Source organism: Bos grunniens, chromosome 14, assembly GCF_055505025.1.
Source record: "Bos grunniens cultivar Pamir isolate PY7600 chromosome 14, Bosgru_T2T1.0, whole genome shotgun sequence".
In the NCBI taxonomy this organism is placed as follows: Eukaryota; Metazoa; Chordata; class Mammalia; order Artiodactyla; family Bovidae; genus Bos; species Bos grunniens.
This window is the reverse complement of record NC_141178.1, coordinates 9,048,540-9,071,030: the sequence shown is the minus strand read 5'-3', so window position 1 is coordinate 9,071,030 and position 22,491 is coordinate 9,048,540. Positions and strand designations below refer to the sequence as shown.

The following is a 22,491-nucleotide window of genomic DNA, read 5'->3' as shown; positions in this document are numbered from 1 at the left end:
GCCATCTTACAGGAAAAAAAGAAAGAATCTTTTGGCCAACCCAATACTTCTATCTGCCTTGCTTGAACTCAGAATTCTAAATTGGACTACAACATTATTTATCTTCAAAAAAATGGTCACATACCTCTGCTTAGTTTGAAGATCTGCATGCCAAATCTCTGGCCAATAGAAGAGGGAGAAGTGGAAGCAATGACAGATTTCACTTCCTTGGGCTCCAAAATCACCACAGATGGTGACTGCAATCACGAAATTTAGAGATGCTTGCTCCTGGGAAGAAAGCTATGACAAACCTAAACAGAGTATTAAAAAGCAGAGACATCACTTTGTCAACAAGTGTCTATATAGTCAAAGTTATGGTTTTTCCAGTAGTTATGTACAGATGTGAGAAAGAAAGAAAAGAAAGCTGAACACTGAATAATTGATGCTTTCAAACTGTGGTGCTGGAGAAGATTCTTGAGAGTCCTTGGACTTCAAGGAGATCAAACTAGTCAATCCTAAAATACATCAACCCTGAATATTCATCAGAAAGACTGATGCTGAAGGTGAAGCTCCAATACTTCGGCCACCTAATACAAAGAGCTGACTCATTGGAGAAGACCCTGATGCTGTGAAAGACTGAATGCAAAAGGAGAAGAGAGCAGCAGAGGATGAGATGGTTGGAGGGCATCACTGACTCAATGGAATGAATTTGAGCAAATCCAGGAGAGAGTGGAGGACAGAGGAGCCTGGTGTGCTACAGTCCATGGGGTCACAAAGAGTTGGGGACAACTTAGGGACTGAACAACAGCAACAAAAATGCCAACTTCATTTTTCTTCTTCAGAGTCTAAACATTGCCATGTCCTCAAGTTGGTTCTAAATACTTAAACTCTTGCCTTTTTTTAAAATCTTCTGGTATTTATATCCTCTGCATTCTGAAGATGATTAATTAAAAGGTCATCCCTACTCTGGGTCAACAAAGATGAATTAATTCAATTGAATTAATGAACTGAGGAGTTAAGAAGAATTCTGAAGCACTGCATCCATGCTCAGAAAGAAAGTTTGCATAGATCTCTTAGTAATATCACCATGGTTTGGTGGGAATGTAAATTTGCCATGATTGCTCTGGTTGTCTTTAATCTAAGGCAATTCTTTATGTCAGCCAGGAGAAATATTTTCATCTATAAATTGCTTTGAATAAATTGACTGGGGGTCTCATTCTAATCTATAAAAATTACATAGAATCTTAAAACTAGCGTGAAGTAAGCAGTGATGAATATGCTTATTAGTAGCACATAGTGTTTATACCTCTCAACTCTTTTACCTGTCTGTACAGAAAGGATTACTTTTCGGGGGCAGCCTATTAACCTGTACTTAAAAGAAAAACTCCATGGAATGAAATTAAGTTTATACTCTCAAAGTCTCCAGTCCAGTGAACAGTCTTTATTATTTGAAGCCATTGTTTTAATTGGCTACTTTAAAAACTACATATATGATCAGAATGTTTTCTGATAAATCTCATGGATTACTCATTCACAGGGAGGTCCCATGAATGAGGGAGCATGACACTTTAGGAGACTTAACATAATTAGGATTGTAAAACTAAGAACAGTAGATTTAAAAATTCAAGGTCTAAACTTCCTTCTGGAATTGATTTCTGAGGTTAGGAATAAGGCAGATTGTATGTATGCTCTTTCCCACACTCTAATCAGGAACTTCAGCAGATAATGCGAAAAATAGTGAGTACAGTGAAAGCAACAAAGCAGTTTCTGAATCTGATGCAGCACTGTATGTACAGGCACTTTCACATCTAACCTCCGTTCTCTGGGAGCACGTCTGGCGAGAAGCAGAAGCATTTAACAGTCAGATCACAGGATGCTCCTTTAAAAGGACAGATATATTCCTCAGGAACAGAGGGGTAGATAGAGAAGAGAGAGGATCCAAAATAGAGAGGGAGAAAATTGACTGAGCTTTGTTAAACTGCCCCAAATTAAAAAGAAAAGTAAGGTAATGTTGACAGATTTACCAAATTAAAATACAGGAGACCTAGGTAAATTAGCATTTTATATAAATAAGAAATAATTTTTATTTAATATAGATATTCCCCATTCAATATTTGGAACATACTTATACAAAAAGTAAATATATTTATTGTTTACCAGACATACAGATTTTTGCATGGGTCACACTTAGGCTAAGAAGTTATTAGTATTTATCTGAAACAAATTTATATAGGAATCATGTTTTATCTAGCAATCCTAAGTTAAAGTTATCTGCTGTGAATGAAAACATTAGTAGGTATATCAAATAGAATTTTCCCACAAATATGAGTTTCCAAGAACATCTTTTAAAAAATAATGGAAAGGAAATTATGTTTATGTTAACCCACTTCACTGTTTTTCCACAGGTGCTCTTATTTTGATATAGGCAACTTGATTGGAAACACATACCATCGGAGATGTCACATCCTACCACTAGCTTGCTATGTGACTAGTGGCCACATCTGTCAATAAAGCAGCCAGGGCACCCGGTTCTGCCACTTCTTAGATTTGTAATCTCCCACAAGTATGATTAACAGAAGGATTAAGTTAAACTACAGAGCACAAAGGTGATCACAGAATTGACACGTACTAGACATTGGTCTGGTGGTGACTAGCAGCAGCAGCAGCAGCAGCAGTACTTAGTAGTTTGTTTTATTATAAGCATGCGTACATTACATATAATAGATGGTACTGTCAGAACTGCTTGTAATTCTGTTGATGATCAGTATCAGTTCACTTTCAGGCTAACGTAAGCAGCAGCACTTCCTCTGGAGCAGTTCCTGGAGCCTCCTGCACTAACTTGGTGAAGCAACAGCGTCACCTAGTGGTTGTCAAGTCAGTTGTTCAGTCGCTAAATCGTGTCTGAATCTTTGAGACCCCGTGACTTGCAGCACACCAGGCTTTCCTGTCCTTCACTATCTCCCTGAGTTTACTCTAACTCATGTCCACTGAGTCAGTTATTCCATCTAACCATCTCATCCTCTGTCCTCTGTCAAGTAAGTAACAAACAATTAAGAACACCTGGATAAAGGTTGCCAGGGTTTGTATCTACATAGACTTTATTATGTCAGTGATGACTTCTGATGGTATTTCATATTTTCTACAATATAGCATATCAAATTAGTCTCACTTTGCATTAAAATGATGCACACACTACTCCCAAAAGGGTCTCAGCTATCTCTGCTTTTACCTAACTTTACCTGACGGTCTAACATATGCTTTCAAAGAAACAAATTCTGACTGTTTTAATTATAAAATTACTCATAGTTTTCAAACTTCTCACAGTTTCTCCTAACTCTACTATTCTCTGAAAATCCCAGCAGAAGGGAAGGAGGGAGTGGGGAGAACTGGAAATCTGAATCTTGAGATTTACTCAATTACCAGCTTCAAATTATTTTCCTTCTATTCAGGTTAGAAGTTTCTGTTTTCATCCTCATGCTGTCAAGAGGATCTATGATATTCTTTTGGAAAAGAAAAGATCTTATTTTCCTGAAATTCAAATTGAGATATAAATATTCAATTACAAATTTTGTTTCTGAATTAGCTGGACCAGTGTCTACTCCAGTTATATTTTATAGCTTCTGTCCTGAAAGCCTCTTGAGATAAGAGATTTATAGTTCTTATAACGTGAGTAAAATTTTTAAGAAGTAATGAATAATGCAGCTTTTGCTCACTTCCAAAGACATCAAGAGAAATTAAGAATCCCAAATAGCCTTTGGGGAGATTTTACTCTGATTCTACTTAATCTGTTTCTTATATGAGACCATTATAGACATCCAAAGCCAGAATTCCATGGCCTAGTGACAAACAGAGGAGAAGGCAATGGCACCCCACTCCAGTACTCTTGCCTGGAAAATCCCATGGACGGAGGAGCCTGTTAGGCTGCAATCCATGGGGTCGCTAAGAGTCGGACATGACTGAGTGACTTCACTTTCACTTTTCACTTTCATGCATTGGAGAAGGAAATGGCAACCCACTCCAGTGTTCTTGCCTGGAGAATCCCAGAGACGGGGGAGCCTGGTGGGCTGTCGTCTATGGGGTCGCACAGAGTCGGACATGACTGAAGAGACTTAGCATAGCATAGTGGCAAACAGATAGTTAAATTAAGTAAAAATGGCATTAAAACTGGTAATATATTGACTCAGATATAACCCGAGAGTTATTAATCAATGACTGCTAGAAATACATCCTGAGTTTCTGAGAAATACATACACACATTTCAAACATCCATTAGGAATTTTTCCTTTTAAAGAACCAAACTTTTTTACATACATATTTTAAATCCCCAATGATTCTCCGTCATCAAAATATTTCTGTGGCTCCCAGACCTTTCACAGTTTTTCCTTCCCCAGACTCTCCTCCATTCTAGAGTTTTCATAAATATCTCATGACTGACATTATTTCACAATGTTCCTAGACTGGTGAGAATTATGATGCTCTCTTTTTCTCCTGATAAGAATGAGTGAAAATAGCCACATGGATAATTTATTAGACAGCACATGCCAGAGCCCCTATAATCAGTCCCAAACAAGAGCAAAAATACGTCCTGTAAGATTTCTTTCTTTCTCCTCCAGTTGTTCCTTCTCCACCTGATACCAGAGGGAGACAGCTTAGGTACAATTCTACCATGCAAAACTCACAGGCAGGTTTCCCTGTCCTTCACCATCTCCCAGAGTTTGCTCAAACTCAAGGCCATTGAGTCCATGATGCAGATGGAAGGAACTGCGTGTAAAGGCCAATGGGAGAAGCAGCATGAAAGCTTCAGGACACTGAAGGGAGTATGATCGGAGAGTGGTGAGCTTAAGAAAAGAGTGGTGTGTGCTGAGATCAGAGGGGAGGTAAGAAAATTACAGAATGAGCCATGTTAAAGAGTTGGGACTTTGTCAAGAACTTAATTGGCAGCCATTGTTGGCTCATAGCAGCTTATTCATGATAGAAGGAAAGTGGAAAAAAATCCAAGGTGAAGAATAAATGAATAAATAGTAGTATATTTATATTATGGAACAATAGTCAATAATAAAAAGGAACAAATTCATGATACACATAAACACTATGGATGAATCTCAAAACCGTTATGCTGAGTGAAAAAATGCCTTACAGAAAATACATATAGTGCAATCCTTTTATATGAAGTTCTGAAATGGGCAAAATCTATGGTGGAAAAACATCAGAATAGTTCACTTCCTCTGGGAAATGATGCAAGAATATACTAGAAAGTAGAGCTGCCATAGAATACAGGATTTCTAGTTAAATTTGAATTTCAGATAAACTGCAAAGAATTTTCTTGCATAAGTATATCCTATGGAACATTTGAGACATTATTATATTAAATATTTATCCATTGCTTCACTGAAATTCAAATTTAACTGGGTGTTCTGTAAAATCTAGCAAAACTACAAGGAAGGGACATGAGAAGATTTTCTGGAATGATGGTAACGCTCCATATCTTGATGAGGGCTTATAAATGCATTTTTGGTGAAGTCATATAAATTTGTGCATGTAAACCAACAATCTTATTGCTGGGAATACACCCTAAGGAAACCAGAATTGAAAGGACACAAGTACACCAATGTTCATTGCAGCACTATTTACAATAGCTAGGACATGGAAGCAACTTAGACGTCCATCAGCAGATGAATGAATAAGGAAGTTTTGGTACATATACACAATGGAATATTACTAAGCTATAAGAAGGAACACATTTGAGTCAGTTCTAATGAGATAAATGAACCTGGATCCTATTATACAGAGTGAAGGAAGTCAGAAAGAGAAAGACAAATACTGTGTATTAATGCATATATATGGAATCAAGAAAGACAGTACCAATGATCCTACAAGCACAGCAGCAAAGGAGACACAGATGTAAAGAACAGACTTTTGGACTCAGTGGGAGAAGGTGATGGTGGGATAATTTGAGAGAATAGCATTGAAACATGTATTACCATATGTAAAATAGATGACCAGTGCAAGTTCAATGCAGGAAGCAGGGCACCCAAAGAGTGGTGGACAACCCAGAGGGATGGGGTGGGGAGGGATGTGGGAGAGGGTTCAGGATGGAGGGGACACATATACACCTGTAGCCGATTTGTGTTGATTTATGGCAAAAACCACCACAATATTGTAAAGTAAAGTGAAAGTCACTCAGTTGTGTCTGACTCTGCGACACCATGGATTATACAGTCCATGGAATTCTCTAGGCCAGAGTACTGGAGTGGGTAGCCTATCCTTTCTCCAGGGAATTTTCCCAACCCAGGGATCGAACCCTGGTCTCCCACATTGCAGGCGGATTCTTTACAAGCCTAGTCACCAGGGAAGCCCATTGTAAAGTAATTATCCTCCAATTAAAATAAATTAATTAATTTGTTTTTAAAAATGTAAATATCAAAGTTACCTCAGAAGAAAGAGAGAAACAAATATTGAACTCTAATTAGTGACATGCGCACTGAAATATTAGAAGGGAAACCACTGATGTCTGCAACTTCAAAAATAAATTAAAAAAATAAGTTGGATCAATGGTTGACTAGAGGGATGTAATAAAGCAGATAGAGTGAAATGTTAACTGTAGAATCTAGATGATGGACTTATGGGTATTCACTGTAAAATTCTTCCAAATTATCTATATGCTTAAGAATTTTTATAATAAAGTGTTAGGGGGGAAAAAAGTCTTGTTTCCTCTCATGGAGCTTACATTATAGTAGAGGGAGACGGGCAATAAATAAAATTAGTAGGTAAATTACAGAGTGAAATAGAAGGAATGGGAAAAGCAATCAGAAGGGAAGGGGTGAAGTAGGTGCTGGGGGTGAAACTCACAATTGAAATATGGCGGCCAGGGAGGCACTTCCCATAGGCTGGGGGGACTGAGCAGGCACATCTGAGAGAAGAGCCAGCAGAAGGGGGATGAGAGAAAGTGCAGACTGAGGTGGGGAGACTGATCCAGTTTATTTTAAAGGAATTCCTCTCTGCTCATTGTACCATGGAATTAGTAACTGGCGACAAAGAGAATTTATTAATAATCCTAAAATATACGTCTTTCTATTTGAATCTACCTTCCCACAACACAGACAATAACAAATTTATAACAGTAAAAGAGATGAGTTTCTCTTTTTTACTCAGCTATGTCTTTCTGAGGCAAGTGTGAGTGAACCAAAAAATTCCAGAGAGGACCCACAAAAGAGACAGAGAAATACTAAATCCAAATAACTCACAAAAAAGTTAATGCTTCAGTTGCTTCAACTTCATTTGAGTAAATAAAAGTTTGTTGTAATTGTTAGAAAATGAAAATATTTTGCAGTGTTTCAGATTCTAACATAATGCTAGAATTTCAGAAGGATTATAGATTGGCAAGAAGAGACCACAATCTCATATGCCAATGAAAATGAAAGTCTCTCAGTCGTGTCTGACTCTTTGTGACCCCGAGGGACTAAACAGTCCATAGAATTCTCCAGGCCAGAATACTGGAGTGGGTAGACTTTCCCTTCTCCAGGGGATCTTCCCAACCCAGGGATGGAACCCAGGTCTCCAGCATTGCATGCATATGCCAATGGACACCCATATATATGTGGAGTAACATTAAATTTCTCATTTAATTAAATGGTTCTGAACATAGGGCAGAAGCAGATGCATCCTTCCCCAGATGCATCCTTCCTGTGATCATGCACGATCATGCATTCAGCAAAACTAAGTCTCCTGAGCTCAGAGTCATGCTTTCTCTTTAGCACACATTTAGTTATTGATGCTTTCTAGCGTTCTTCCTGCACTTTTTGCCTTTCAAAGACTCAGCTGATTCCTATTCATTATACCCACAGAATTCATTCCCTCATTTCAGATTTTTGATCAAATATTACCCTATCAGACCCAGATTACTCTCTATAAAATGTATCCTTGGGGACTTTCCGGGTGGTCCAGTGGTTAAGAATCCACCCTCCGACGCAGGGGAGGCAGGCTTGATCCCTGGTTGGGGAACTAAGACCCAACATGTGGCAGGGCAGCTAAGCCCATGTGCAGCCCCCAGAGAAAGGCCAAGTGATGCAAGGAAGAGTCCACACACCATGGTGAACACCCAGTGCAGCCAAAATGCTTTTTAAAAAGTGTTCTCATCATTTCTCTATCTCTTGAATCCTATTTTATTTCTCTTCAAAGTACATATCACCATATTATTTGTCTGGCTTTTATTGTTTGCCTCCCCAACCCCATCAGAATATAAGCTTTCTAAAATCAGAGACTTGCCAGTTTTGTTCACTGCTATATTCCTAGAACAGAAAACAGTGCCTGGTAGACAGGAGCTCCTCAATAAATATTTGCTTAATACATGAATAAATAATTTGTGAAGAATAGAATCAATTCTATTTTGGATAGTGAAGCTTGGAAACCTGGGTTAAAAATGAAGAAAGAGATTTAGCAGCTACTCCCCTAGCTGCGATAAGTGAATCTAAATGAAACTGGTGGGAATAGGTGAGTTCCTTCAGGTAAAGAAAAAGTGCTAAGAGACAATAAAATGGGACTAAGAGAAATCTCCTCATAGAACCGTTGGTCTTGTGTGAAGATATAGAAGACAACTCAGTTAAGCTATGGGCAAGAGGCCATCAGGAAAATAATGATCCTAAGGCATAAAGTTCCAAGAGGCAGAAGATGCTCAAACAAGACCAAACCTACAGAACAGCCAGATGAGGAGCAGCTGGATTGGTAGGAAGTCACTGATGACCTCTGAAAGGCCATTTTTGGAATAATCTGGCAGAAACAAAGTCTCCGTAACTTGAGATATGAAGTAGGGGGTAAAAAATGTGGAGGCGGACAGTCAACAGTCTCCATGTCCCCTGAGCTTCAAGAATACCTGAAATGCTTGGTGAATAAGTGAACACATAGATAAATGAATGAATACAATTTTCTCCCCAAAACCAAGGTTGGTACATAAATTGTAGCTGAAGTCATGAGATTAAAATGGTAAACAAACATGCTTTTCAACAACATAGGTGGCATAAGGTATTTCCCTAATCAAAATCAATTTTCTCAGTAGTTTTCCCTCGGCAAACACACACATTTTATTCCTGCAACTCATTTTTAAGTGAGCTCCTATGACTTTCATTTGTACCTTTTTTTTTGTTTGTTTGTTTGTTTAAAATGCATTCTTGGTTAATGGAGCCTTTAGAAATTTTCCTGTCTCAGTGGGGCTTGACTCTTGCATTCTACCGAACTGAGAGCCTCTCAGTTAAGCTCCATTTATTTAGCTTCTCAGGTATGCCAGAGGCAACCCTGCTGCATGAACGACCATGTCCTGAAGTGAACTAAAAAAAGGCCCAGTTAGGAAGGTAACATGGTAATAAAACATACGTAAGATGAAAAATCACTCAGCTTTCCATAAGAACCACCACCAATTAGTCACATGAATAGTGGGGTTTAAAAATAAATTATAATTAAATTTCTTGCTTTTCTAAGATAAACAGCAAATTTATCTTAGTCTGTCCCTGGGGTCTCAAACAAGCATGTGCATCAAAATCACCTGGAGGAGCTTTCAATCACAGACTGTTGTACTATACTCTCCTGGTTTCTGATTCAGTGGTTCCGGGTGGGGACAGATAATTTGTTCTTCCAACAAGTTTTCAAGTGATGTGGATGCTGCTGGACAGAACACTTCCAAGAGCTACTCATCTATGCAAACTGTACTACACATTCTCATAACTTTCCCCCCTACTTTTCTGTTGTCCCACAGAGAAAAGGAGCCAAATTCTCATCCCAGCACTACTTCCCATGGTTTTCTTGTGGGAAAAAAAAATTGACAAGCTTTAAAAGCAAGAACAAAGTGATGTTAGGAGTAACCAAGCCTGGGTTTTCAGCTTCTACTCATTTTTAAGTGGAATGAAGGTTTTATCTTAGTCAAGAGGACTTTAGTATCCTTAAGAAAAAGAAGATGGTGGGATCACTGTCCTCATTTCATATTGTACTTCAAAGCTAAAGTAATCAAAATATCATGCTATTGACAGAAAAATATACACAGATCAATGAAACAGAATTGAGAGCTCAGAAATAAATCCACACATATATGGACAGTTAATTTACAATACAGGAGCAAAAACCATACAATGGAGAAAGGACAGTCTCTTCAATAAGTGGTACTGGAAAACTGAACAGCCACATACAAAAGAACGAAAATAGACCATCATCTTACGTCGTACACATAACTCAGCTTTAAAGAACTGAATGTAAAACCTGAAACCATAAAACTCCTGGAAAAAACACAGACATTACACTCTTTGACACTGGTCTTAGCAATATATTTCTAGGTATGTCTCTTCAGGGAAAGCAAACAAAAACAAAAATAAATTTCCAGTATTCTTGCCAGGAGAATCCCATGGACAGAGGAGCCTGGCAGGTTACAGTCCATGAAGTCGCAAGAGTTGGACACGACTTAGCAACTAAACCACCAGCACCACATCAAACTAAAATGCTTTTGCAGGCAAAGGAAACCATCAACACCAAGAAAAGACAACCTCCAACAGGAGAAGACATTTGCGTATCAAATAAGGCATTAACATCCAAAATATGTAAAGAACTCATAAAACTCAACAACAAAAAGCCTGATTCAAAAATGGGCAGAGGATCTGAATAGACATTTTTCCAAGGAAGACATACAGAAGGCCAACAGGCATATGAAAAAATGTTCGACATCACTAATTACTAGGGAAATCAAAACCATGAGATATCACCTCCTACCTATTAGAATGGATACTACCAAAAAGGCGAAAAACAACGATCACTGGCGACGATGTGGAGAAAAGGGAACCCTCACACACTGTTGGTGGGAAAGTAAATTGGTGCAGCCTCTGTGGAAAATAGTATGAAGTGAAGTGAAGTCACTCAGTCGTGTCCGACTCTGCGACCCCATGGACTGTAGCCCACCAGGCTCCTCTTCCATGGGATTTTCCAGGCAAGAATACTGGAGTGGGTTGCCATTTCCTTCTCCAGAAAACAGTATGGAGGTTCTTCAAAAAATTAAAAATATGTATGTGTCGATGCAATCATCCAATTTATCTGCTCCTCCCACCCTTTACACCCCATAACCATGAGTTTATTTTCTACATGTGTAACTCTATTTTAGTTTTTAAGAATATATATGTGTTTAAAAGTTCATGTGTAGCCTTTTTTTTAGTTTCCATGTATAAGTGACATCATGTGATATTTGTCTTTCTCTGCCTGACTTACTTCACTCAGTATGAGACTCTAGGTCCATTCATGTTGCTGCGAATGGCATATATATACAATAGATAACTACTAAGGGCCTACTGTATAGCACAAGAAACTCTACTCAGTACTCTGTAATGGCTTATGGGGGAAAGAATCTAAAAAAGAGTGGATATATGTATTTGTGTAATAGATTCACTTTACCATACACCTGAAACTAACAATGAAAAGGACATCTTTTTTTAGGTGTTAGTTCTAGAAGGTCTCACCCTGCTTATTTAACTTCTATGCAGAGTACATCATGAGAAACGCTGGACTGGAAGAAACACAAGCTGGAATCAAGATTGCCGGGAGAAATATCAATAACCTCAGATATGCAGATGACACCACCCTTATGGCAGAAAGTGAAGAGGAACTCAAAAGCCTCTTGATGAAAGTGAAAGAGGAGAGTGAAAAAGTTGGCTTAAAGCTCAACATTCAGAAAACGAAGATCATGGCATCCGGTCCCATCACTTCAGGGAAATAGATGTGGAAACAGTGTCAGACTTTATTTTTCTGGGCTCCAAAATCATTGCAGATGGTGACTGCAGCCATGAAATTAAAAGACGCTTACTCCTTGGAAGGAAAGTTATGACCAACCTAGATAGCATATTCAAAAGCAGAGACATTACTTTGAAAACAAAGGTCCGTCTAGTCAAGGCTATGGTTTTTCCTGTGGTCATGTATGGATGTGAGAGTTGGACTGTGAAGAAGGCTGAGCGCCGAAGAATTGATGCTTTTGAACTGTGGTGTTGGAGAAGACTCTTGAGAGTCCCTTGGACTACAGGGAGATCCAACCAGTCCATTCTGAAGGAGATCAGTCCTGGGATTTCTTTGGAAGGAATGATGCTAAAGCTGAAACTCCAGTACTTTGGCCACCTCATGCAAAGAGTTGACTCTTTGGAAAAGACTCTGATGCTGGGAGGGATTGGGGGCAGGAGGAGAAGGGGGCAACAGAGGATGAGATGGCTGGATGGCATCAGTGACTCGATGGACGTGAGTCTGAGTGAACTCTGGGAGTTGGTGATGGACAGGGAGGCCTGGCGTGCTGCGATTCATGGGGTCGCAAAGAGTCAGACACGACTGAGCGACTGATCTGATCTGATTTGATCTGATCTAGAAGGTCTTGTAAGTCTTCATAGAACCGTTCAGCTTTTTCAGCATTACTGGTCAAGGCATAGACTATGATACTGAATGGCTTGCCTTGGAAATCAACAGAGATCATTCTGTCGTTCTTGAGATTGCATCCAAGTACTGCATTTCAGACTCTTGTTGACTATGATGGCTACTCCATTTCTTCTAAGGGATTCTCGCCACAGTAGTAGATAAAATGGTCATCGGAGTTAAATTCACCCATTCCAGTCTATTTTAATTTGCTGATTCCTAAAATGTTGACATTCACTCTTGCCATCTCCTGTTTGATCACTTCCAATTTACCTTGATTCATGGACCTAACATTCCAGGTTCCTATGCAATATTGCTCTTTACAGCATCGGACTTACTCCCATCACCAGTCACATCCATAACTGGGTGTTGTTATTGCTTTGGCTCCGTCTCTTCATTCTTTCTGGAGTTATTTCTCCACTGATCTCCAGTAGCATATTGGGCACCTACCCACCTGGGGAGTTCCTCTTTCAGTGTCCTATCTTTTTAGCTTTTCATACTGTTCATGGGGTTCTCAAGGCAAGAATACTGAAGTGGTTTGCCATTCGCTTCTCCAGTGGACCGCATTTTGTCAGAACTCTCCACCATGACCCGCCCGTCTTGGGTGGCCCTAAACTGCACACCTCATAGTTTCATTGAGTTAGACAAGGCTGTGATCCATGTGATCAGATTGTGTTTTTCAGGCTGTCCGCCCTCTGATGGATAAGGATAAGAGGCTTATGGAAGCTTCCTGATGGGAGAGACTGGCTGTGGTGGAAACTGGGTCTTGTTCTGATTGGTGGGGCCATGCTCAGTAAATCTTTAGTTTTCTATTGATGGGTGGAGCTTTGTTCCCTCCCTATTATTTACCTGGGGCCAAACTATGGTGGAGGTGATGAAGATAATGGCGACCTCCTTCAAAGGATCCCATGCATGCACTGCTACACTCAGTGCCCCCAACCCTGCAGCAGGCCACTACAAACCCACACCTCTACCGGAGACTCCTGGACACTCACGGGCAAGTCTGGGTCAGTCTCTTGTGGGGTCACTGCTCCTTTCTCCTGGGTCCTGGTGCACACAAGGTTCTGTTTATGCCCTCCAAGAATCTATTTCCCAGTCCTCTGTAAGTTCTGGCAGCTCTATGGTGGGGTTAATGGCGACCTCCTCGAAAAGGGCTTATGCCACACCCAAGTCTGCTGCACCCAGAGCCCCTGTCCCTGTGGCAGTCCACTGCCGACCCATACCTCCACAGGAGATGCTCAAACACTCTTGAGAGTCCCTCAGACTGCAAGGAGATCCAACCAGTCTATCCTAAAGGAAATCAGTCCTGAATACTCATTGGAAGGATGAATGCTGAAGCTGAAACTCCAATACTTCGGCCACCTGATGCAAAAAGCTGATTCATTGGAAAAGACCCTGATGCTGGGAAAGATTGAAGGTGGGAGGAGAAGGGGATGACAGAGGATGAGATGGTTGGATGGCATCACCAACTCAAGGGACATGAGTTTTGAGTAAACTCCAGGAGTTGGTGACGGACAGGGAGGCCTGGCATGCTGCAGTCCACGGGGTCACAAAGAGTCAGACATGACTTAGCAACTGAACTGAAATTAACAATATTATAAATCAATTATACTTCAGTACAAAAATGTTTTAATTAAAAATAGAACTATTACATGATCCAGCTATTCTACTTGTCTATTTATCTGAAGAATATAAAAACATTGATTTGAAAAGACATATGCCCCCTATGTTCATTGCAGCATTATTTACAAATAGCAAAGATATGGGAACAACCTAAGTGTTCATGAATGATGAATGGATGAAGATATGGGATATTATATAATACTGCTGCTGCTGCTGCTAAGTCGCTTCAGTCATGTCCAACTCCTAGCAACCCCATGGACTGCAGCCTACCAGGCTCCTCTGTCCATGGGATTTGCCAGGCAAGAGTACTGGAATGGGTTGCCATTGCCTTCTCCATTATATAATACTCAGTTCAGTTCAGTTCAGTTGCTCAGTCGTGTCCGACTCTTTGCAACCCCATGAATCACAGCACGCCAGGCCTCCCTGTCCATCACCAACTCCCAGAGTTCACTCAGACTCACGTCCATCGAGTCAGTGATGCCATCCAGCCATCTCATCCTCTGTCGTCCCCTTCTCCTCCTGCCCCCAATCCCTCCCAGCATCAGAGTCTTTTCCACTGAGTCAACTCTTTGCATGAGGTGGCCAAAGTACTGGAGTTTCAGCTTTAGCATCATTCCTTCCAAGGAAATCCCAGGACTGATCTCCTTCAGAATGGACTGGTTGGATCTCCCTGCAGTCCAAGGGACTCTCAAGAATCTTCTCCAACACCAAAGTTCAAATGCATCAATTCTTCGGCGCTCAGCTTTCTTCACAGTCCAACTCTCACCTCAGTCATAAAAAAATAAGATGCAATATTGCCATTTGCTACAACAGGGATGGACCTTGAGGGGATTACACTAAATGAAATAAGAGAAAGACCAATATTATACGATTTCCCTCATATGTGGAATATAAAACAAAATAAGCAAGCAAAATAAACACACAGATACCGAGAACATTCTAGTGATTACCAGAAGGGAAGGGGGTTGGGGAGGGCAAAGTGGATAAAGGGGATTAACCGTATGGCAGTGAACGGAGACTAAACTTCTGGTAATGTGCACAGGAGCTGAAACAGAATGTTGACTATACCAAACTTGTATGTTATAAACCAATATTACCTTAATAAAGACAGAAAAGAAAGATTTTAGTGCCTCTTAGAAAATAAGAACGCAACTGAAATCATAATTGAACTATCTAGCACTAAAATGTGATTCTCTTTCACTTGCAAAATACCCATAAAATAAATACTTGACCCCATCAAAATAAAATGACAGAAAAAAAATGACACTCAATTGCCACACACACTGATTTTTCTATTTTTATTTTATTTTTCAGCACACTTAAGAGTCTAAACAATCTAAAGTTAGACTGTGGTGCTTAAACTGGTCCTTTACTTTTCTTTTCTTCCTTTACTTAAGGTATTGACAAAGAGCAGGGTATCATAAGCTGGGCATAATCTGACTATGTGTGCAGAGCTGATGGGTAAGTCATGTGAGGCTCTAAATGAGCTTCTTACCTGCTCTATACCTGAGCAATTCCAAAGATGTTAGGGTTACGTTGGTAAAAACATTTATAAGAACAAATTAATATTCGAAGAGGTACCAGCTGTAGATTTCTGCTTATTTTCCAGTTCTAAAAAGTAAAGATTAAAAATAAAATTAAGGCACTACTCAATAAATATTTTAAACATTTACAATATTTTAAGTATTTTAAGTAAATAAAATAAATATTAGCTTTCTCGGAGATTTCAGAATATTGATTTCTAAAGTACATACTAAACTGTTTATGCTTGATTTGCTCTTTTCCCACACACAAATAAACTTAACTAGTTAACAAGGGCATGCTGCTATGTGCTGTGCTTAGTCGCTCAGTTGTGTCTGACACTTTGTGACCCCAAGGACTGTAGCCCACCAGGCTCCTCTCTCCAGGGGATTCTCCAGGCAAGAATCCTGGAGTGAGTTGCCATTCCCTTCTCCAGGGGATCTTCCCAACCCAGGATCAAAGCCAGGTCTTCTTCACTGCTGGTGGATTCTTTACTGCCTGAGCCACCATTGAAGCCCTAAGAAGGGCATACTCAACACTAAATAAAATTCAAATGATAAAAGATTATCTAGGCTTTTATCCAAAGATATTACTGTATTGCTTAGTTGTAAAGTTTCTGGGATGAAGGCAAAAAAATGATACAGAATCCATACAAACCTGATTCTGATCTACAGGGATGTTAAACTGATCAATAAACAGAGACTAACTGAACACTTCGATACACATCTCAGTTTTACCTAGCATCCATTTCTCATGGAAATTAATCTTCCTAGAACTCTGTTTATTGTCTGCAATGTTCATTAAGATTTTCACGGGCTAGGTTTCAAGCAAGTTGATCAATATAGGACTTAAGTTTTTGTACTTACAATATCTCTCATCTTACTTCTAAATGTACAAATAAGGAATTTTAGAACATATACACTAAGTTGGTGTACATGTTCTGACCACTTCAATTCAATTCAGTTCAGTCATTCAGTCATATACGACTCTTTGCAGCCCCATGGACTGCAGCAGACAGGCCTCTCTGTCCATCACCAACTCTCAGAGTTTACTCAAACTCACGTCCATTGAGTCGGTGATGCCATGCAACCATCTCATCCTCTGTCATCCCCTTCTCCTCCCACCAACAACCTTTCACAGCATCAGGGTCTTTTCAAATGAGTCGATTTTTCGCATCAGGTGGCCAAAGTATTGACCTCTTAGTGTACATGTTCTGACCACTATATTTGAAATAATGGCAACCTCAAAGCTTACCATTTATTTGCTTTATAAGCAACTTCTGAGGTCAACACAGGTCTCAGTGAGAGAGTCCGAAACAGAGTCAAAGTTTAATTGGTTGATAACGCTACTTAGTTTTATCATTAACCAACCCACTGGGCTATCATTATCACAATCCACAGTAAGAGATTTCATTACTGTTCTGTTCACTCTTCCATAAAAGAACACCCTGGGCCTATTTAAAGGTTAAAGCACCTAAATACAGCTATTAATCCACCCTCAAGAGAGTAATAACCTTTCAACCTTGGTGATAAATCAATGAAGAGCCAAAGGCTCAGAGAATACATGGCACTGTTCTAATGATAAAATATTTTGGATGAGGGTGAAAATTGGAATCTCTACAAATCTGACTTATTTCCTAGAAGTTTATGTGATCAACCAGGAAACATGACTGAAATTCCCTAATGGGAATCTTATTTTTTGTCTGTCAGCACCCATTTCCCACCAGCTGGCACAAAAGCCCACCTCTTCCTTTAAGGAACTACCCATTCTCCAATTTCAGTGCAAATGTTATGAAAGAGAGAGGGCAACTGATCCCACTACCACAGCCATGTAAGCACATAGCCCAAGAGCTTCCAAGAAAACCGATAATCATCAGCCCCAAAGCTTTCCCTGAATCTGTTGAGAGAAGAAGTGCTCCCTCCACAGCCAGAAGACACAATTGAAAGAACTCTAACCTGAGAGCAAGGGCGCCCCCAGTGGCTCAGTGGTAAAGATCCACCTACAGAGCAGGAGCCACAGGAGATGCAGGTTCGATCCCTGGGTCAGGAAGATCCCCAGGAGGAGGGCATGGCAACCCACTCCAGTACTCTTGCCTGGACAATCCCATGGACAGAGGAGCCTGGTGGGCTACACTCCATAGGATCACAAAGAGTAAGACACGACTGAAGCAACTTAGCACACATGCACACAATCTGAGCTGCTGCTGCTGCTGCTAAGTCGCTTCAGTCATGTCCGACTCTGTGCAACCCCAGAGATGGCAGCCCACCAGGCTCCCCCGTCCCTGGGATTCTCCAGGCAAGAACACTGGAGTGGGTTGCCATTTCCTTCTCCAATGCATGAAAGTGAAAAGTGAAAGTGAAGTCGCTCAGTTGTGTCCAACTCCTAGCGACCCCATGGACTGCAGCCTACCAGGCTCCTCCGTCCATGGGATTTTCCAGGCAAGAGTACTGGAGTGGGGTGCCGTTGACTTCTCCAACACAATCTGAGAGAAAAGCCAAAACAAAGGAAACCAGGAGGACAAATTCTGGATGAATAAATTTGGATACCCAACCCAGCATGACTAAATATTCAGCCAGACTTATCCCTAGACCTTCTTCATTACTTGAGTTAGTGTGTGAGGTGGGTTTCTTTTACTTGCAGCTAGGAGTTATGACAAATTACAAACAACCAAAAACCTGTACCCAATTAGGCAAAAGTGTCAAAGATACAAAGATATATAAGGAACAATCCCTGCCTCTAAGAATCTTTCAGCAACTAGTTGGAAATGTAAGACATAAACACAAAAAAATAACTAGAAACATAAGGCTCAATCCACTGATATGTTCTGCATGGGTGCAGAGAAAAGACACATCACCATAGGCGGCATATGAAGCAAGACTTCCCAATATAACAAAACAGTGGACTAGGGTTTTAAGGATGTCTAGGATGTGGCTACCTGGAGAAGATACAAAAAGACATTTTTTAATAGAAAAGGTTAACTATGAGAGCAGTAATTCAAGAATGTTCATTTTGTATTGGGGAAACAATATACTCTCTATATAAACAATAAACAGATCATAAAATGTTGACTCATGGGACATCAACAATAAATATTAGTCTAAAGATAAAAAGAACTCATAAGTAGTTGTACAATATCAGACACATTATGTATAATAATTCAAATCTACTCTATATGAGATCAAATTGATTAATAGCTTATAATGGTTAAATGTTGAAATGGTACTTAAAGAACTAATGACAAAAGCCGAAATCTAAATGTGGCCTTTCCATATACATAGTAGATAACCCTCTCATCTAATAAGCTATTCCTGTCGACGACTGTAACACATCTCATCCAGAACTAAAGGCTATCAAAATATACCATGCTACATGCACTTCACTCAGCTTCTGTTTAAGAAACCAGGACAAAGAGCAGAGCCATGAACCAAGAGGAGGAGGTTGAAGAAAGACAAACACAAACCAAGAAAGCAACTTGGCCATAGAGTGATCCAGTTCTCTTTGTCCAGTTTCTCCATGAGGTGAAAAGTTCATAACAGAAACTATTAAAAGCATTTCCTATTTCCGCCGTGGTTTTAGCCATTCTCCCTCGTGTCTTTAAGAAACTGCATGAGCAGAATTTGACTTGGCACTTGCTGCAAGCAGGAATGCAAGATGTCTGTGTTCCTCATTCCTTTTCTGGAGGGTATTATTGTTTAATTAGAATACAATGTTTTATTTAAATTTTTTCATAAATTTTTTATTTAAATGTATTTAATCTTATTTTACCAAAAGCCATTATCAGCTTTGTATTGAACAACTTGTGGTTATTCTCTAAGTTAATAATTACTATTTATAACATCATATATCTCACGGCTATTAATTGTTTCCTGGAAATTTTACTGAGAAAAATGGACTCAATATAATTCCTTGGTAATATACTTTTCCATCTAAAGCCACTGAACTCAGTAATGCTTACATGAGAAAAGAAAGTCTCTAATACCTTGACTCCTGATACCATTTAAGTTTCTATTTCCATTTGTGGCACTGTCACCAGTATGACATATATTTCTACTTGTATAACATACATCCATTTGAAATAAGCATTTACAAAGGAATTATGACACACAGAGTAGACATGTCTTCAAAAACCTCAACTAATAAAACCTCGTAACTCCATCAAAGATAAATACTGCTTTGTTGTTTACAGTTAGAAACTGAAACGCTTAAACATCCTTTTTATCAAGCCAAAGTCAGAGAAGAAGAAAAGGAGTTGGTTTATGATTTTATATCTTTTTAGCAAAAAGCTTTAAAATGTGAAATGCTATACTAAAGTCTAATTTTCTCTTTAGTCTCTACAGTAAAATGCATTATTTCATAAAGGAAATAAACATGATTATAATCCTCTCCGTATTTTAAGGAAAAATAGTCTTCCACTTTAAGTTTGAAAATGCATGCTTACTAAGTTTTATATTCATTGAATGGTGGAATTGAGAGTTGTTTTTAAAATATGCCTGAGTGACAACTACCATATTTTAAGCTTTAAGAAATCAAAAAGTATCAAAATATATATTTATATCATATAGTATAAAGCAGAGCTTTGGCTAAAGTTTCAGTATTTCATGAAGTGCAAGGACTAGGAAAGAAGAGATAGATGCCTTTCTTTTTTCTTAGGAAAAGGTATCATGGTAGACAGGAAAAAGGCTCCCCCAGAATATCCAGGTCTTAAACTCTGGAACCTGTGACTACATATGTTATCTTACATGGAAAAAGAGACTTTGCAGGTGTGATAAAATTAAAGATCTTTAAAAAAAAAAAAAAAGATTAAAAGGATCTCAAGATGGAGAGGTTAGCCTGAATTATCCAGGTGGACCCAATTTCATCATAAGGACCACTGAAAGTGGAAGACGGAGGCAAAAGAGAAAGTCCAAGTGATGTGGTCTGAGGAGGACTAGACTTGCCAATGCTGGCTTTGAGAATGGAGGGAGGAGACCATGAGCCAAGGAAGGTAGGTAGCCACTAAATCCTGGAAAGAGTGAAAAAATGGATTCTCTCTTGGAGGAAAGAATCCTCCAGAAGGAATGCAGTCCTCCTGACACTGATTTTAGCACAATAACACTCATATTGGACTTCCGACCTACTAAACTACAAGCTAATACATTTTTGTTGTTAAAACATCAAGATTATTAGAAATTTGTTACAGCAGCAATGGGAAACGAATACTAGTATCATGTTCTGAATTAGCAGGACCACGAAAAGCATGACTATCATAGCCACTCTCCCAATTAAGGAATCAAGGCACTCTGGAGCTAGGAGAGATTTTGAATCTACTCACTTCATTGTACAGATGAGGAAACTGGTCCAGATATAATGAGAAGGAAGGTGACTTACCTTAGGCCTCATAGTTAGAGACAGAGACATGACTAGAATCTAAGTTCACTAAACTCTAGATCTTTTTAGTCATAGAGTACCTCCCAGCTTCTTTCTCCAATGTAGTGTTTTGATTAGAGTTTAATGATAATTTACAGAACTGTTTGGAAGAATGAACAGTTATTGGAAAGTGCATATATTTTCAAATAAAGCATAGAAGTTTATTGTTCTGCTATTCTAGTCTGTCTCCAACTGATCGCTAAACATAGTGACTTCAATTATCCACATATCACTTGAAACTCAACATGTCTAAAATGAAACTTGAAGTCCTGCCCCAAATCAGATCCCTCTGGAACCTTCTGGGTTTCCCACATCCAATCAGTCACCACGTTCTGCTCTCCTTCCTCCCTCACGGCACTTCTATTCCTTGCATTTCTACTTCTACCCCTCACACCCCACCAGGCAAGCACTCTAACAGCTCTCTGTTCTTCAGTTTCTCTTCCCTTCAAACTCCAATTACTCTAGCATAAATGATTCCTTCTAAATCCCAAATGATTCCTTCTAAAATTCTTTTTTATAGCATTGACTCATCCCCACACATTCAGGAGAACTCCATTTCCAAACAGAATCAAGTTCAAATTCTTTATTCTATCCTTTCACATGTTCACAGAATTTGACCCTAATATTTTTGTCTCTTTCTCCTACTCTTAGCCACAAATCACCTTAATTGATTCACTGCCTATAAACATGACTCATTCTCCTCCATACTGTTCTCTTCTCCTAGAATATCTTTCCTGCTTCCTTCTCCATGTATCTGAATTCTAACTATGTCAATGCCCTGCACAAGTTCCAGCATCTGCCTAGGCACTTTGTAGGCCTGACAACCTATAGCAATCTCATCTTACACTTTGAATCCCTAAAGCAACTAGTTTCATTTAACATTTTGAGTTTATAGCTAATGTCTTTTACATCTTCAGAGTTTCAACTCTTAGATTTTAACCATTTGAGACAAACTAGGTTCCCTATTTGTTTGCATGGTATTTAGCATCCAGATTTTCCTGCTTAAAGCAAGGTCTCAAATATTTATGGAATGACTGAAAGTGAAAATGAAAAGTGAAAGTGAAAGTCGTTCAGTCGTGTCCGACTCTTTGTGACCCCCATGGACTATACAGTCCATAGAATTCTCCAGGCCAGAATACTGGAGTGGGTAGCGTTTCCCTTCTCCAGGGGATCTTCCCAACCCAGGCATCAAACCCAGTCTCCCGCATTGCAGGTGGATTCTTTACCAGCTGAGCCACAAGGGAAGCCCTGAAAGTAAGTTTAAAAATACAAGATGAACATTCAGAATGACAGCTCCTCTATTCTGCATAAGCACCAGGAATGACCACTCCTCTAAAGTTAACTGCTTCAATTAGGAAGTGTAGCAATATTCAGTTTTGCTTAGGACAGTCCTGGCTTCCTGATTTTTCAGTTATTAAGAATGCTGTCTACTTTTACTCTCAAAAGAATCTTGACTTACATGATATACTATATATGGTCATTCCACCCTTAGGGCAGTTTGGACTGTAATAAGGGCAGAAATCAGAAAGAAAATCTTGCTCATGA

The 22,491-nt window shown here is 39.4% G+C and overlaps 2 protein-coding genes across 3 annotated transcripts in view; both read right to left on the bottom strand.

Annotated features, from left to right (window-relative positions):
- SLC26A7 (solute carrier family 26 member 7) overlaps positions 1-15,630 on the bottom strand; it is a 184,819-nt gene extending 169,189 nt beyond the window's left edge. The window contains exon 1 of one of the 2 annotated variants that reach the window (XM_086335892.1): positions 15,515-15,630. The gene's annotated coding sequence lies outside the window, so the exon portion shown is untranslated. Of the gene's footprint in view, positions 1-124; positions 291-15,514 lie in introns of those variants that run through there. The other variant, XM_086335891.1, reaches the window with a different exon arrangement.
- The window catches only part of LRRC69 (leucine rich repeat containing 69), a 74,724-nt gene continuing 67,743 nt past the window's right edge, over positions 15,511-22,491 (bottom strand). The window contains 1 exon segment of the mRNA XM_086335911.1: positions 15,511-15,630. Coding sequence (XP_086192037.1) covers positions 15,511-15,630 — 120 coding nt within the window.